The 18288-nt window shown below is 40.9% G+C and overlaps 1 protein-coding gene across 1 annotated transcript in view; it reads right to left on the bottom strand.

The window, feature by feature from the left end:
• Nucleotides 1–18288, bottom strand: part of nav1a (neuron navigator 1a) — a 107131-nt gene that overhangs the window by 67851 nt on the left and 20992 nt on the right. The window contains exons 6-8 of the mRNA XM_028452225.1: nt 16883–17715; nt 15803–15894; nt 4661–5476 (exon numbers count right to left, since the gene is read on the bottom strand). Coding sequence (XP_028308026.1) covers nt 4661–5476; nt 15803–15894; nt 16883–17709 — 1735 coding nt within the window. The 5' untranslated portion in view covers nt 17710–17715. The remainder of the gene's footprint in view (nt 1–4660; nt 5477–15802; nt 15895–16882; nt 17716–18288) is intronic.

Genomic DNA, 18288 nt, shown 5'->3' with positions numbered 1-18288 from the left:
GTCTTCAACAGTTTCTTATGTCATATTAAAGTATAAGGCGATTAATGCGATTTTTTTTTTGTATATATGACTTAAGAAACAACTAATCTGTAAATGTGTACACCTTCATGAGAACGTTATGTATGAAATATATTTTATTGGCATATTTTACACTCGCTTTAACATACCATGTGCCAACAACTTAAAATGATAAAATAACATACAATCTGCCTGTGGCTTTTAAACCAACTTTGACTTTAGTGCAACTTAACTGAGGTTATATGCCTAGAACAATAAATAAATGCAGAAGGTTAGTACTTTCTTTTTAGATTTTATTGAAAAAACACAAGCTGGTCAACATGCTCAGGTTTCAACACACTGATTTGTGTAGCTACAATGTCTCCTGCAGTGGAAAAGACTTTCCTGGTTAAATAAAGATGAAAAAAATAAATTTAAATTTGAAAAAACAATTGATGGATGCATTTTGAATCGATCCGAGAATCGCGCGACGTCATATCGCCGAATCAATTTTTTTCAATGTCAATCACTTGGTAAAAACCAAACATCTCAATATCTTAAAACTAAAAACTGAAGTTGTTTTCCTTTCCCGATATTTAATCAAGTAAAATCGACAAATCTACAACCAAGCAGATGGCCGATGGGCTTTAATCTTTAATTTATTTTAGCCTTCATGGCTGGTCTTTTCTCGGGTGATAGATCAGTGATTAGAGGAATGAGTGAATTGTATCTTCTTAGTTTAAAGGGAGCTTAATTCGGATGCTTGGTCCGTATCCTAGTCCGGAATCTCTCTAAACTGAGTCTGCCACATGCTGGGAGAGGACACTGCTTAAGGGATCTTAACCCCCCCCCCTTACAACTCCCTACTCTCTCATGCTCTGTTTCTTTTTCTCTCTCTTTCTCACACATGCACGAATAGACAATTCTCAGTATTTGTGCTGTTTTCATTCATGACAAAAATACACTGTTTCATTACTTTGTTTTCTATTTTAACAGAACAATTTAAAAATAGTGCCAAGATGAGACTGTAATGTGACTATCCAGATACTGTATAATACCTAATTTTGAGAATTATCTACACAAGTCCAGGCCTGCTCTGTGTACACTCGAGTATTTCTCTTGATCCAATTAATGAACTGTACATCAGTCTGTACTTACACATGTTTGCCTAATTACAAAGAAACGGAGTTAATCAGACACTCATCTTTAATCACTTCACAAGATAAATACATAGACCTGATTATACATTACCAAAGGCTGCTGTTGTCCTATTTGCTCTGTTGTTCATGCTTTGCGTGCGAAGGATGAGGTGTAATGCTACAGACAGGGTTTGTGCATCCTGATTATGCCTCAGTGGCGTTGTTGGTTATCTTTGTCGATTACTGTGGGCGACTCTCGAAAGGACAGTGTCACAAGGAATTCTGCTGGATGTCACAGCACATGACATGTCCGAGATGCAAGCACCATATTGTACTTACTCTCTGCAGATAAAAGCTGACATGTAGCCTTTCATAACAACAGGCTATGACCAATTTGGGGTTGATATGTCATGATATGAAACAGCACTGTCCTTCTTTTTCACATAAAAGCAAAGAGGAAGTAGGTGAAGCTGTACAAGAGAAAAGAAGGAGTGGATCTCTGAGTATGATCTGCTGACCACATCAATAATCTATCTTCCTATGACAGCGCACACAGAGCAGAAACCAATTAGCCGAGTGACCCAACGGAAATGGAGGAGTAGATATGATAAAGGATGAGCCCACAGCTGAAAGCTACAGGCCAAGTTCCAATTAATCTTTGGACACACACACACACACACACACACACACACACACACACACACACACACACACACACACACACACACACACACACACACACACACACACACACACACACACACACACACACACACACACAGCTCCATTCACAAACCACACACACACACGTGTCTTACACACCTGATGTGGTTACCGTGATGGCTTGGGTAAGGTGTAGTAGACTGCAATGACCCATAGCATGGTCATATGGAAGGCCACGATATTATTTTGGGTCAACAGTTATTAATGAGGATGCAGGAGGCATGCCACATTTTTCAACCGATTCCATTTTTCCAATTCTGCTACAGGGTATGTATTAGCTTTTATTCTACTTTTTCAACTATTAAACTATTTAAGTTTTCATTTTCCCTTCCACATTTTAAATATTTTAAACCTTCAACTTAGAACTTCAGCTGTTCAGTCATTCTTCAGCTGATTTATTTCAACGTTTTCAATATTCAGCTGTCTGTTCACTTTCAGCTAAGACCTTCAACCCATTTCAAAACCATATTACTAATGTTCAGCTAATGCTAGGTTAGTGCTAATGCTAGGTTAGTGCTGATGTTAGACTAGGCTAATACCAGTGTTCGGCAAATGCTAGGACAATGCTAAAGTTAGATTAATGATATTGCTAGGCTAATGCTAATTAGCCTAGCAATAGCATGCTGATGTATGCTATTGCTATGCTAATGCTAGGTTAATGCGAACTTATGTTATTGCTAACTTATGCTAATGTTAAAACTAGCTAATGCTAACATATGCTAATGTTAATGCTGGCTAATGCTATTGCTTGCTTATGCTAAAATAATGTTTTGAGCGAGTAGGTCGCAAAATAAATCGATGCATCTTCTGAATTTGCTTACGCGGGCCAGCACCTGCATCTTTACTTGCATTTTCTTCAAGAAGTGCAAAATTTCTAGGTTCTATTAATTTTTCTCCTTCTTTATCAATCTGCCATTGGTCTCAGCTCATTCATGTTTTCATTTCCATCCATAAATCTCAGTTCTCACTAGGTGCCTTGATCTCTGCATACTTCTCAGATTTTTCTAGCCCCCTCCGACAAAAATGTCTGACATCTGTGTACAGTCCCAAACACCCTCACACACAATGGCTTAAGGGATAGAACATTTGCATACAGAGGACTGCGGCAGGGTCAAGGTCATTCATGCTGTGAGTTTGAGCAGAGCTGCAGGACGTGGACTGGCAGAGTAAAGGACAGCATTGAGAGCTGTTATGAGAGGTATGAAATTATTTCCTTGCCAAAAGCCAGACATTATGACCTGCTCCTGTGAAACACAACACCCCACCCCCCACACCCCACCCCCCACAGATTAGCTCACTAATGAACCCTGAATCACCTGAGAGGAAAGAGATGAAAAGAAAATGAGCACAATAAACAAAACACAACAGACTTGAAGATCCTGTCTGAGTAACATTGGATGATGGGTGAATATGTTCTATTGTAAAGCTCAATTGCTTCGAGCTACTGGTCACAAATGCAATCAACATTGTCCCTTTCCACCTCTAGCAGCCAAAAATCATCATGTTTCTGAAAGTCTCTAAAAGTCAAGAACCTATTGACGATCTGATCTATCCAAAACCAATTACCGGTAGCTTAATATAATCAGAGAGAGAACTAGGTTAGATAAAGGTCAAATAAATAAAGAAAAATATAATGTGCCAGTCAGTTTGCAGGTGTCAGTTCAGTTTGTTGTGGCTGGGTACCTCGTGCCATTAAACACTAACTTGAGCACCCTTAGTCCAGTGTCAGTGTGTGTATACATAGGCGATACCTGCCCATGCCAACACCCACACAGATTCCCGTCTCTCCTGCAGCACGTTGCCCACGGTAACTGGGGGAAAGGCTCGGATGGTGATTCTAAGGGGTGGATACTGACCATCTGTCAGTGGCCCAAAGATCAATGGAACAAGAGTGGGGGGTGAGAGGGGGCGAGGGAGTGATGCAGGGCTAAATATGTGGCCCGCCGTGACTAGATCCTGGCTCAATAAGCAGTCGTTTTATTTACCAACAGAAAAACACACACCCCACCAGTCTCCATTCACACACATTTCAGTGACAAATGGCTGGTTTAGGAGACACACTGGAAAAATGCAGAAAGATGCTCTTTATACTTGTCTAAAATGAATACAGCAGAGTTGTTGATCCTGATACACAGGTACAATTTTAGAAATATGTGCATCTGCAAACAAGGTCAAATTCAGGTAAAGATGAAAAAAAAAGTGTGACTATCTGATAGGTTAGTATGGCAGTCGCTCACTAGTGCAGTGGGTTGAATGAGATTGGGACACAACAGTTCAACAATTCAATCACTCAATTTCACACGTGCACACAACACACACACAACACACACACACACACGCGCGCACACACACACACACACACACACACACACACACACACACACACACACGCACACACACACACACACACACACACACACACACACACACACACACACACACACACACACACACACAGCATATTATTTGGAAATGTTCAAATGTTAAAAGTCACAACTGTATCACCTCCAGAACAAAGGTTGTCACAGTTGCAGAGAAAAGTGCTTCATAAGAAAATTACTTCATGGTCTGCTGCACCACAGACCGAACTCATTTAAAATTCACTGTTGATGCTAGAGCAAGAGACAGTGCTAGATGGAAAGGTTTGGGTGTGGAATACAGAGGAAAACAAGAGGAGAATAGCTTAGATGCCACATACAGTCACAACTAATACCATACTCTACACTAAGGAAGAAAACTCAATACGCTAAAGAATCTACAAATAACAAATAAATTAAACTGAATATGAATCTGATACTTACCCAGTATTTGGCTGAACAGTAGCTGTTCCAGGTCCCCAAGGACTGTCACAACCAACTCTGGGTCTACCTTTAAAAAACCTTTTTCATCTTCCCCTTCTGTCCCATGTTTTTCAGTCTTTTCTTCTGTTGACAAAGCTTCAGTTTTCCCCTTCTCCACTGCTTTTCTGTCCTTATTTCCAGTACCATTAGAGTGTGCTTTGGTTTGAGGATCAGCAACATCTGTGCCTGTACTCTTGCCCACTCCAGAGGTCTTGCTTATCGGCTTGACCTCTGCATAAGGTCCTCGGGGTTTACCAGGTGCAGGAATTCGACTTGACTTGCCAACATTAAGTGTTAGTGCTGAGGAATTAGAAGATTTGGGTTTTCCTTGAAAAAGAGACTGTTCAGACTTTGAAAGTGTTCGGGAGAGTGGCTGTTTCCCATAACCCCCTGGACCTGTTTTAGTCTGGCCTGCTTTGTTGGTGCCAATAACCGTTTGGCCTGTATCGTCAACCCAGCGAGGAGATTGATACAGGTGCAGTTTCTTCTCAGCATCAGTGAGTACACACAGGTTTCCCAGCGATCGCTGCTTGCGGAGGCCAGTTGGGTTTGTGATTGGAATGGGTATAGATCCTGAGGTGGGTCGGTAGACCTTGAGCTCTGACGCAGAGGGATGTGGAGGTCCTTTGGGTAAAGCAGAGGGCTTTGCTGGTGGCTTTCTTGCAGCCATAGCCAGGGTTGAAGAATCCTTGCAGGAGACAGTCACAGACCTGAGGTCCAGCTCTCTGGGTTTAGCTGTCATGCTAATGCTAGCCACATTAGCCTCCAGCATCCCTCCTGCGGAGAGCCAAGCAACAGCATCAGTGACATGCTCTGTAATACACACAAGTAAACTGAGGGCAAGACAAGGCAGAGAGGGACATAAGAAGATGCAACAACACAAAGCCTGTCTGGATTCTCTACCTCAGCCTCTCAGGTCAAGATCAAATCAGAGTTCACCACAGTGGGAAATTGTCAGTTCACCCCCTGTGTTGAAAATAACGAGTGGGTTATTCAGGTTGACAGCTATACTCACTGCTGATATTCCATGGATCTGCAGATCTTTATCCGTTGACTATATCAGCTCCCTCTCAGACTGCCTGCAGTACTCGGACAATAGTCCTGCTAGAACAAAACACTGCAATGGCCAGCCTTTCTCTGCATGTTCCCCTCTGCTGCTCTCTCGCTTTGTACCAGCACCGGCTTTCCAGGCGTGCAGCAGCGGACTGACAGGGGAAACAGTCGCAGCAGCAGCAACGTACCCCTCCCCTCCTCTTTCTCTCCTCCCTCTATCTCGCTCTTACTCACGAGTTTGCTCACTCTGCCCTCGATGGCTCATTCACCCTCCCTCTTCTTCCTTGTCCCTTTTCTTCTCCATACTTGTTGGGTCTCTTTCTCTGTTCTTACCAATTGACTCACCGCCTCATAATTCATCTCCCTCACACGAGGGCTTCACAGTATAATACGAGAATCTTGTGTAGCCCAAATCTGTATTTAGTGTCACATCCTTTTTGAGAGTTTCCCTTTGAAAACCCTTCCTTTTTACTCTCTCTGTTCATTTTCTGTACATCAGTGGTTTTTTTCTCATTTCTTTTCTTTAAATAAGTGTCTCTCAAACAAAGGACAAAGGTCATTTGCATTGAGTTTAACAGTGCCTGACTCATACTATTGTGCTTACAAAGGATGAGGCTACAAAAAGCCAGACACCCCCTTTCCCCTTAACAATCACTCATAATCACTTAAGCTCTTTTATTCATCCATCCACATTCACAGTCTTACCGGGGGGGCCACCCGTGATTAAGCTGATTTAAATGATCTGAGTAACAGCCGTGACTGAGGAATAATCTTAGACAAGAATGTACATTTGCCAATCCCCTCAATAAAGAGTGAGACAAGCCAATTACTAAACACGCTTCAATTAATGGCCAGCTGACCCCAAATGAGCATCACATGAACCCCACCTACCGTCTATTACCCCTCCACTCATTTTTCTCATTTCCCTTCTTTCTTTCCTTCCCTTCAGAAGAACAATTCCCTCCTTCATATCTAGTTAATACAGATGCACAGGCCATTAGGAAAGCTGCATATAGATTTATCACATTTGATCACTCCGTCCCTCAGCACCATATCTACAATACCCCAGTGAGCACACGTGTTCATGCATTTTAGAGTCTATGTATGTGCGTGAGTCGGCGTGTGGGCTCTTGCTTCAAGTGTGTCACATTGATGAGACAAGCGATAAAAAGTCAGAGCTCTGGTCCGAGTACTTGGTCAGCTCTTGCACGTAGCAGTGCATTTTCATGGCTGAGGACATTCCATCTCAATCCAAGAAAGTGTTCAGTGCTCCTTATCAAAGACAACACAGTTAAACCAACAGGGTTTGTTTTCTTTGCCTTCACACAACAAAGCTCAATAATGTACAGTAGATGGAAGGACAGAGAACATAATCTCAGATAGATATTTCATAGTGTCAGCATTTCCCATCGGTTTCTTTGTCCATTACTGGCAGTAATGATGACAGAGTTTTTAAAAAGACATTAAGGCATTATAAAGCATTGATAATCAATACAACTATTTGCCGTACAATTTGTTTTCGTAGAGTAATGCATCGTGCACATCCAGATATTGGGTGACTGGAGGAGAGTTTATGGTCTTATCATTAGTGTTTCACTATCTCTTGCACGCAGCCATCAGCTATGAAGCTTTTAGGCCTCTAAATATAAGGAGTGGCATTCAAACAAGTAGCCTGTTTTCTGTAAAATTGCATAAATCAGTTGACGCTAATCCAGAGTGAAAACAAGCAAGCCACTGTTTGCTCACATTCCACGCTCTATATTAGAGAGATCTTTTAAAATCGACCCAATTTTCGATAGTACCCACAGTGGCGCCAACCTAACCCCAAAATGACCACCTCGAGTATTGAAGCACACACACACACAGTATATGTACCGCCAGCCCAACTTCCTTTTGGCGTTGAATACGTGTGTGTAATACAGACATAGAACAGACATAAATACAGGCATGCATTTTGGTTTTTTTACAGTGTAAAGGCCAAAGTCATTCATTAGAATCAGCTACACTAAAGAACGGACCTATGTTGATGGGGTTATGTCACACTGAAGCCAAAGTTGTATGGTGACAGTTATGGGGGCTCTGGGGGCAGGTAGGAGTCTCCTAGTGGAGTGAAGGGTGTAATTTAGGGCTAATAGGTGCTGTACGGACACTCTTATACCTCCCTGATGAGGGATTAAGGGTAATCAAAAGCAAGTGATTCCATACAAGGCAGGCCTGTGTGGCTCACAGATGCATGAAGGGAAAAGATATGCGTCAATGCTCTTGAAAGCACGCATACATACACAGGTAAAGTGAGGGTTGTCAGCACACAGCCCCTTGTTTGTTCAAGCACTCGTTTCTACTCGTGTTAATATATTGCTGATGTAAACATACTGTTTATCCTCTCTCCTCAAAGCTATACACGCACGCATGCACGCACGCACGATTAGATATCAGGAAGAACAGATAGACTGAAGGCAAATTAGTAATAAGAGGCCAGGGACAGAAACACACAAGTAGAAATGCTTTTTTTGTGTGTATTTGCCCAAACATCTCTACACTTCTCTGTTTCATCTATATTTAGCATTTCATGTGAAGTATCTCCTTGTTTTACAGGAAAACTACTCTAAAACAAGAAGTAACTGACCTAGATATTGTGAAAACTTGCACAATGGCACTTTGATCAGAGGAGAGGAACGCTGTCCACTGGCATGTGTTCTGTTTTTTACCGACTCTTGTCACTCAAAATCATTGCCTTTTTGTGCACGGAAAAACTATAATAAAAATAATAAGTTGTTCTGGAAATGAAAAGTGTGAATAAGGCGATTAAAAGGTCAGAATTATTTTATTAAATAAAGTAAAAGTGAAATCATACGAAGAGAAGGCCAGGTTATATTCTACAAGTGAGAAAAATGAAAAAAACACTGTAATATTGTAAAAAAAAATCATGCCATTGAATATGTGACAATTGGGACAGTGAGGGAGGATGAGGAAGGGAAGAGGATGGGTGAGGAAGGATCTCTGCATGTGGACCAGAGGAGCAAAGGAAGCCTGTAAGACAGAGAGGGGATATCCTGCCACTTCACGACTCAAGCTAAGTCTGCTAAACCTCCAACACACGAGGTCCACAGGATGCAGTGTAGAAAGTCAGAGCATGACACAAGCTTGTGCTTCACAATGAATTAATGTCCTGTTTGGACGCAGTGCTCTGAGATGTCCAATGAACTGCAGTGATTCAAAGAGCATTTGGCCTCCCCGTTAGAATATTATAAGTGGTTTTCACCGGCTGCTGGTGATTCAGAGTGAGTCAGAGGCCTAAGTATTTGGTCCATTTGGCTATCAATGACAACATTGTGAGTGCATCAGCCATCCTACATCCTGATTCTGGAGGCGCACATGTTAACCCTGCACAAACACTATTCTCTCACTGGGCAAATGTCACACACTCACTGTGAGTCAGCGACAGCTGAGGCCAAAAACATCAGCTGCCATTCTCATAGTCTTCAAGTGGCTGGAAAAACAATGACTTATAGATTGTTGTTTTTGTGTGTGTGTTTTGAAAATGATGACGCTTTGAGGATGGTCCCTCACACGCATCAGTGTTGACATTATCAGTGTGCCTCCTAGGGACATCCCATAATGCTATGCTGCAGAAAACAGTTGCCTGGTTACAGCGTGGTGTGCTTGTAGTAGGAATGGATCATCAGTGTGTGTTCATGTGTGTGCTGAACTATTGTTGTGGACAATAACGTGCGATAACGTCGTAAATGTCTTAAGTGATTCACTGCTGTGTGCAGGTTGTGTGTGGTCCCATACGTTAAGTTATACACATAGATGACCACACTGGACTCCCTGGATCAGAAATCATACCATAGGTCAGGAGGGATCCTGAGCGTGTGCTAATTCATCTATTTTTCTATTCACTCCCCCACCTCATCTCCTGCTTTGTAATGCAGCTGTGCATTACTGTGTGCCTCCAGCGTTAAAGGGAGAAAAATGGAAAAAGGAGGAGATGAGACAGGAGGTTGCTTTACCATAACATGGCCTGAAATTTTCCATGTGTCAGGAAAACATTAAATTTAAAAAAAGACTGGCTTTTTACAATTTACTTACATATCAATGTATGTGTTCTAGATACAAATTCTCAATGTTCCAGCTGAAACTCTAATGAAGTGTTCACACAAAACGCGTCGAAAGCGTCAGGTTTACATAGACAATATATGGTGGACGCGCTTCGAGGAGCGTTGAGAGCTTCAAAAGAGGTTTTGAAGCTTTATGCGTGACAGTCGCTCCACGTTTTGAGATTTCAAGCTTTTGACGGGCGTCCGGCGCCTCCAACGCAGCCGACGATTAGAGTTGGGATTGTTGAACTTTTGGGGCATATCGTGGCGCGTCGACCAATCAGGAGCTTTTGTCAACCGTGACGAATTCAGAATAATGAAAAAAAAACATTAACCAGAGACAGATGGACAGGCTCTTCTGCTGGAATAGAGCGCCTGTAGTTGGTGTCCTGGTAGGAGATGCGAGCACTAATGCGGGTCAGCAGGTCGTCAAACTGGGCACAGGAGAGACAGAAGTAGCGCTGAAAGCGACTCTCATCCGAGCGCAGCTCTGGTGAATCCAGAAACGGTGCCGAGGCACAAATGAATCCAAGCCACTCTCTGGATAATGTAGAGTCGATGAACGGGAGTCGGAGGCAAGAAACTCCAAACTTTATTCTTCATTCAACTACACTTCTCTATAGCCCTTTAAAATCACAGTACACACACTGAGTCACACCAAAATACATCTGACCAGAAACCCCGCTGTGTGTACCCACCCCTTCACAGTCACTGGGTGGATTATGGATCGTAACTGATTAATAGTAAATCCTCAACCAATTGGTAAGCTGCCCAAACAACTTTCCTAACAATGGGTCAAATGATCTAAACACACACAAACACATACATAGTGGTTTGCAAAAATAAGGTTTTCTCCAATTGTGACACTATTATAGAAGCATCTAGAAAATGATGTTTGTGCAACTTTCACTTAAATATTAGAAGTGAGGATAACTTCACTCTTGAGCTTTAGCATACATTCAGTCTAGACCAGTCCTGTAATCATGTCTCACTAACGTTACTAAACCAGGCACAGCTGTTCTGTGTCAGCGCAGCGCACGTCTCCTTGATTCGATTGGCCAAAGAGGATTATGCAATGCTTAGAGTAGATACATTAGGATTTATCTAAATGTTATTCACAAGAGTGCGAAGTGTACATAATAAAATGGAGGGTATAATATTTTCTATTCTGCAAGTTGATTTGAAACCATCTATGCCAGTGATTAAACAGTTGAAGGTAAAACCATTGAGCTGGGGTCAAAGTTCACTCCTTTACATGTGGGACAGTCTATTTAAGCTTAAACATAAGATCACCTGGAACAAAATTCTGTTGTTTTATGAGCTATATATATATATATATATATATATATATATATATATATATATATATATAAAATATTGTGATCTGTACCTGCTTATCATGGACAGGGTCGCTGGAGTAAATCGGGTTGAGTTACGCACAAAGCAGATTAAACTTCCAGATAGGATGCCAGTCTATTACATTGCTAACTGACAGATGGGTTGGGAACGACCAGCTGGACTCAAATCTAGTATTTCTTTGCACTAAAGGGCAGTGATGTCACCATTGCACCATTGAGAAGTCAACCACTAATTTTTCAACACACCAAAAATTTAAATAAGTAATTAAATTGTTGATTTTATGCTAAATGTAGGACAGCCGGTCCATCTAAAGCACTGCTAACAGTAGATTTAAACCACATTAACCTGCATCCCGTCTGTGAATATGGTACGAATATGGGCATTTGTGATGGAGCATGGACAGAATGCCCACTGGGATATTCAGGCTGTACCCTTGCTGGGAGAGGAAAAATGATTCATGAACCACTTTGCATTTATCTTCCAAACACCATCTGTCTACTGTCACGCACACATATAGAAAACCTATACACATGCACACTCAAACACACTTCTCACAATCTCCTTCAGAGTGCGTTGGGGTCAGGAGGTCTGGGGTATAATTGAAAGAGCACATGGTGCTACCATCACATTAAATGTTGAGGTCTTCATGAGATTGTCTGTTAGAAGATGTAAGAGATGATTAATTTACCCCAGATCCATTCAGGACAAAAGAGGTTGTGTGGAAAACATTAGGTTTAAAGGAAACCACTACAGTACAGTATTATTCCATGATGATGGCCAAATACCTTTTTCCATCCAACTACTGTAAATCATAATTACACTTCTTATTTCAATGCACACGGTTGCTTTATGTTCTGATAAAGATAATACATTTACTGACCCACTGACCTCCTTGAGCTTCTCTTTCATCCCTCATTCTTCTCACTCGTTTTTTTTTTTTTTTACTCCCAACGAAACTAACCATCCACCCCGTTTCCCTGCCTCCCTAATTACAGTTATTACGTTGTCAGCCCACCCTCCATGTAAATTGCAGCTTCAGAAGAGTTTAGAACCCCTTAGCTCTGCTTATAACGCCTGATAGGGACCAATTACAGGCCTGCAATCGCAGTCCAAAGACAGCCAGAGGCCTTTTAGGACTGGAGCAGGTCCACCAGCAGCTCCCTTCCCCCATTTTCACACCCAGCTGGCTGAAAAAGGATACGCTACACTATTATAGTAGCTACACTTTTACACAAGCTAGTCAGTGAAATAGTTAATAAACAATTTCTTATAAAATATCAGCACATTTATACTTTAGCACTAAAGCACTTAATCGTCTACTTTATGCATTTTAGCTGCAATGGTCACATTACTTTTGGTCTGCCCTAAGCTAAATGTCGTTATGTTTGTCTTTTATTATATCCATGCTCTCTGATTTCTTTGTTGTCTGTTTCTTTTTTTTATGTATGTTTATTTATGTTTGTTATTTAATATAATCTCTGTTATATGCAACATCAACCTGCCGAAGGCTGCAGATGGAAACTAGCCTGTGGCTACAATCTGGGACATTTACATATTTGTCTATTAATGTGCATTGTCTCTTAAGTATGCTATTCCTTTCAGAAAAGTAAAAGATTTTATATTTATATTTCAATAGTTTATTTAAATTTAAATGTAATGAGATGATTATTTACCTAGATTTTTCCACTTTTTGTGGAGACATGAGGAAATAATCCTGCCGCAGAGCATCCTGCTTTAATACAGAGGGATGTTTGCAGTGAAACAGAACTATTGGCTTCCATAATACATAGTTTTAAATATAAATAATTTAAAGTGACCTGAGCTGAGCCTCATTAATATATGTGTGGGAACAGTTTGTGATCCATCCTCATCTGCATATGACAGCTTGTTTCACTATGTAGTGGATCAAACTGTGACTTTACGTTGGACATAGTATGAAGATAGTTGAATCACTGTGACCACTGTGGACAGAAGTCTGCGTCTATTAGATTTTTAATTAATGAGTGATCACAGCTGCTGCTGCACGACGCACGAGTCCGTGTGGCTTCAAATGTAACTAAGTCCATATTTGTAGTGCAATATAATGTTTCACCTTATCGGGGCGCTGCACTTATTCCAGGGTTAGAGGCGCGTAAGAAGAAAAGGACTTACGCACACCGGAGAATGCATGTAAAGCCAGATTTGAATGGGAACACCCATTCAGGGAGACATTAGCACACAGCCAAAAACAACGCCACTGCGCGGCTTTTTGGACTTACACACATGGTGGAATAGAGCCTTAATTGTGTAATATGAGTTCTTATACATATTATATTTTTTTAGCTTCCATTTCAAGAAAACAACCTCTTTACATTTTGTTGTCAGAGCATGTAACTCTTTGCTTAAACACTTTATCACACAAGGTGGCAACAACATTACCAAGCTACATCCTTGAGAGTTAATCAAAATGTCTTCAGTTATACTTGTGTGGAGCTATCAATCACTATTTAAATGTAATTAAAGTCATCACAGACCTTTTCACCCTTGAAAATCAGTAAATTAATTATGCGTGGTAATCATCTAATAATCACATTATCATGCAGGTTCATTCAGCGCTAAATGGATGTCTAAAGAAATAGCTAATGATAATGTACCCAATCATATTTTGCTCCTTTATTTACATCATTACAAACAAATTAAATAACGTCTATCAAGTCCATTTATGGCAACATTTTTTGTCAACAACTATCATAACTGATGTCATACACTCCGATAATAAAGAGAACTAGAATATTTGCATTTCCTGAAAAAAATGCAAGTGAGGATGCAGGTGCTGGCCTGCATCGCACTGCATTAGCTTAGTATTAATATTAGCTAGCATTAGCTAGCCTATTATGAGCATTAGCATTTACTAACATTAGCACGAACTAGCATTAACATTAACTAGCATTAGCATTAGCTAGCATTAACTAGTATTAGTATTACCCTAACATTAGCCTAGCTACAGCATTACCCTAGCATTAGCATTAGCCTAACAAAAGCATTCATCTTACAATGGCATTTGCCTAGCATTAGCATTAATGTAGCATTAGCATTAACCTAGCAATAGCATTCGCCTAACAATAGCATTAACCTAACAATAGCACTAACATAGCACTAGCAATGCTACAAATTATAAAATTACAAGCATAAATCCCGGGAACTTTCTGAATTTTTTGATAGCTTAATTGTCAAAATCAGACAAACGGTGTAGGAGGAGTTAACACAGAGGGAATAGTGAGGATGCAGAAGGCATCTGGTATTGGTAAAGAAAAAAATACAATAAAATATAAATCCTATTATTGTAATTGTTTAAAAATTATGCTAGAAACAAATTTATAGTCTCCCTAACAACGACAGGACTGAATCATAACATAACCTAACGCTAGAGCGGACCTGAGCTCGTCTGTGAACGGTAGCATTTACAGACCTTAGAGTCACTGTTAGCTTACCAATAAACAAGAAGAGATTCATCACCTTTATAATAAGTGTTGACTAGGCCACTGGGAGTGAGGCCCAAGGCCAAGGCAGACTGACTTGATAATAGAGTATCATGTTTTTCTGCAGTCAGTGCCTTCTCCTCGTCCTTCTCTGTCTGCTCTGTTTCAGGTGTCATGAAGCTGATGATGGCAGTTCCTGATCTGTGGTTCACGGCTCAACTAGTCTGGAACACTCTGATGTTCTATCTCTCTATCCTGTTCTGTTGGTCCTTCTGTTCACTAACCCCAACCAGTCAAAGCAGATGGCTGCCATCTCTGAACCTGGTTCTAACGGAGATTTCTTCCTGTTAAAAGGGAGTCGTTTCTTCCCACTGTCGCTAAATGCTTGTTCATGTGGATCTTGTTGGGTTTTTTTCTTTCTTATTATGAATTTTATATTTTAATAAGCGCATTGAGATGACTGTGTTGTAAATTGCGCTAAACAAATAAAGTTGAATTGAATTGAATCTACCAAAAGGCTTTGAACTGATGCTGCACACTTGACTAAACACACCAGTTAATGACTGTAGCTGCCAGTGAAGGGAAAAATCCAGCGATCGGACACTGAAAAAGGTTCCACTTGTTTTTTAGGTCAAAGAAGCTATAAAGAAAGAACAATGAGAGAGTGGGTATGAGAGCACAGGCGTGGAGGGAGGACCGTTTCAGCTATGTACCACAGAGAAGCAGTGAGATGTGACAGCGGCTGCCTCATCTCATTCCATTACTGACCCACATCATCATGTCATCCTCTTCTATCTCAACATCCTGACACCATTTTTTCCCACCTCTACTTTAGGGAGTCACTGCAAAGTCAGCAGTGTAGAGAAACACACACGCACACAACTACAGCAGCTCAAATCAGACGTGGCTCCTGAACGTGATCATCAGCAGTGCAGGAGACATTTGGGAAAAGATGTGTCGTCTCGTCTTTCGTTCAAGTTAAGTTTTGCATTCTTTTTAGTCTGGATACGGTTAGAGGGCATCGTAATGCTAAGTGGGCCCGAAAAAATGTTGTATTAAATTATGTTCACATACTGAGAAAGAAAAAATAAAGCTTTGTCCTATAAGCACTGACACCACCAGGAGTGTCTTACCTGGTGTTAGGTCATCACAGCACACTTCAATGGATCCTGAAGAGCAATCGCTTAATTCATCCACTGAAAATTTCCTTTCCTGAGTCTCCAACCTGTAAACATATACAGCAATTCATGCAAATAACTTTCAGCAATGTTGATTACAATCAGAAGATAAATCGTACAAACACAACATCACAACTTTGGTGATAAACAACACAACACGTGGTGGTTAATCTAAGTAATGACTCTTTCATGATTTATTCTTTCTCAATGAATTTTGTAATAATTTGCCATTAACAAATTAGAAAAACATGAACAGATGTTTTCTTCTTCTTCTGCTGCTGTATATAATAAGCAATACAATTGTTTAAGAATTTCCCAGATCCTTGATCGTCTCCATGATCTGCTGATGTGTTGTTTGCAGGGTTGGGGTCAATTACATTTTTCAGTTACAATTACATTTTCAATTGTTAGTGTTCAATTGCAATTCAATTATGATTACAGTGAACAGCATTTTTTCATCCTCAGAAAGTCAGTTGCAATTATGTTCTCAATTACTAAAGTTTAATTACAATTAATTCAATTCAATTCCATTCAACTTTTTTTATATAGCGCAAAGTAGCGCAAACAAAAGTAATCTCAAAGCGCTATTATTGAGCGCTGAGCCTGAAATAAATAACCTAATAAAGTTAACCTTCCTCTTGTGTTAGCTTTCCGTTAGCATCTCTGCTAACAGGTCCTTAATCAGCTGTAAAATACGCTAAAAACAAATATCTATCATCTAATTTCTTTCCCATCTATTATTCTGTCCTAATATTTTTGGTGTCAGTATAACCCTCGATATTTTCAAAATGGTAAAATGTGGAACATATTTTAATAATTGTGTACTACATACGTGTAGAACTGTACATAGAAATTATAAATGACAATTTTTATAGAATTTTCATAGCAATTACAATTAAGTCAATTAACATAAATTACAATTTAATTACGACAGCAACAGATTTTTCAAAATTACAATTACAATATAATTATGCCATAATTGTAATTAATTATCAATTACGCAAATATAATTGACCCCAACCCTCACGTGCTCACCTGTAGCTGAAAGGAGCCACCGCCGCCATGTTGACTCTGGGTGTGTGTGTCTCTGCAGGCTCCGCCTCTTTGTGTTGGTTTGACTTCAATCTACCAGCTTTTGATTGAACTGGTATCGTGAACGTGAGGAGTGGGAGTGGCAGAGGGCCAGGAAAGGACGTTGGACTGCGGTCCTCAGGAGTTCCCATCTCCTCGTCTGATTGGCTGCTGGAGCCACACTGACCTCTGACAGCAGTGGGATTATTACCATTGTTCTGTAGTGTTTGGATTTTGGGAGACTCTGCCTCTCTTTCACGTCGCTCCATTGAGTGGTTTGCACTGTTGGAATTGTTCCCTGTCCTCAAATACAGAGGTGGGCACAGGTTGCTGTCTCCCCATGCCTGGTTTTTGTTTTTGAAGGTGCTTCTGTTGTGATTTCCATCATGTGTAAATTGAATAGTAGGAGTACTCAGTCTTCCCAGGTCTAATGTGTCTTTGGAGTGTGGTGGCAGCGGTGTGCGGCGTTGGGTAAGTGGGCTGCTGTAAGCCGAACGTGACACCTGAGAAACAGGCAGAGCTCCTGATCGATGGAACAGTTGACTTCTGAGTCCAGCATCTCTCAACAAATCCCTGGTGGAGAGCCCAGGGATGCTGGATTTTCTCGGCTGAAGCAACGAAGAGTGTGTGGGCGTGTTCTTGGGAATCTGTGAGGAAGGTCTGGGTGGGTCACCAGCCCGGCGGCGGGGATCTGCTGCTTTAGGAGAGGAGGACAGCAGGCTACGAGGGAGGGGGATTCCAGATGAGGGAGGCCCACGTGTGGCAGGCTTCACATTGACTCCCCCACTCATCGTGACCTAAACAAGAATGTGCACAGAAATAAATTAACTACTAAAAACCCACAACATCCTTTTAGATGCACATGTGACAAAAGGTCAAGAATCCCCCCCCCCCAAAAAAAAAAAAAAAAAAAGAAAATCCATCAGGATGTTAACCACATTTTAAAAATGTTCCACAAGAGGAGATTCATAAGCCAAACAGTGATTTTGTTGTTCCTACTGCAGTGGTACCAAACCCTCACTGAGCATGCAGAATACACACAGACATGCTGAACCACGAGTTCCAGTTTTTTTCATTCCAATTTGCCCTCAGAGAGCTTAAAACACTAAAACAGCTTTTCACAGAAACACACACAAACCCTTTCAATGTGTGTGAGTTGCTTTTACACATACAGTATGTACGCGTATGACGGTCAGAGCCAGCAAATTTGAATGGAATTTCTTGACGCAAATGTCACAGTCAAATTCCTGAAAGCGTCTGTTCCATTTAGAAAGAAACAGGATTTAAAAGGGAGACAAAAATCCTGTAGACCAGTGTTTCTCAAATGGGGGTATGTGTACTCTAGGGTACACAATGACACTACAGGGGGT

This window comes from Gouania willdenowi, chromosome 7 (assembly GCF_900634775.1).
Source record: "Gouania willdenowi chromosome 7, fGouWil2.1, whole genome shotgun sequence".
In the NCBI taxonomy this organism is placed as follows: Eukaryota; Metazoa; Chordata; class Actinopteri; order Blenniiformes; family Gobiesocidae; genus Gouania; species Gouania willdenowi.
Note: the sequence above shows the minus strand (reverse complement) of the source record. Positions and strands in the feature narration are given on the sequence as shown.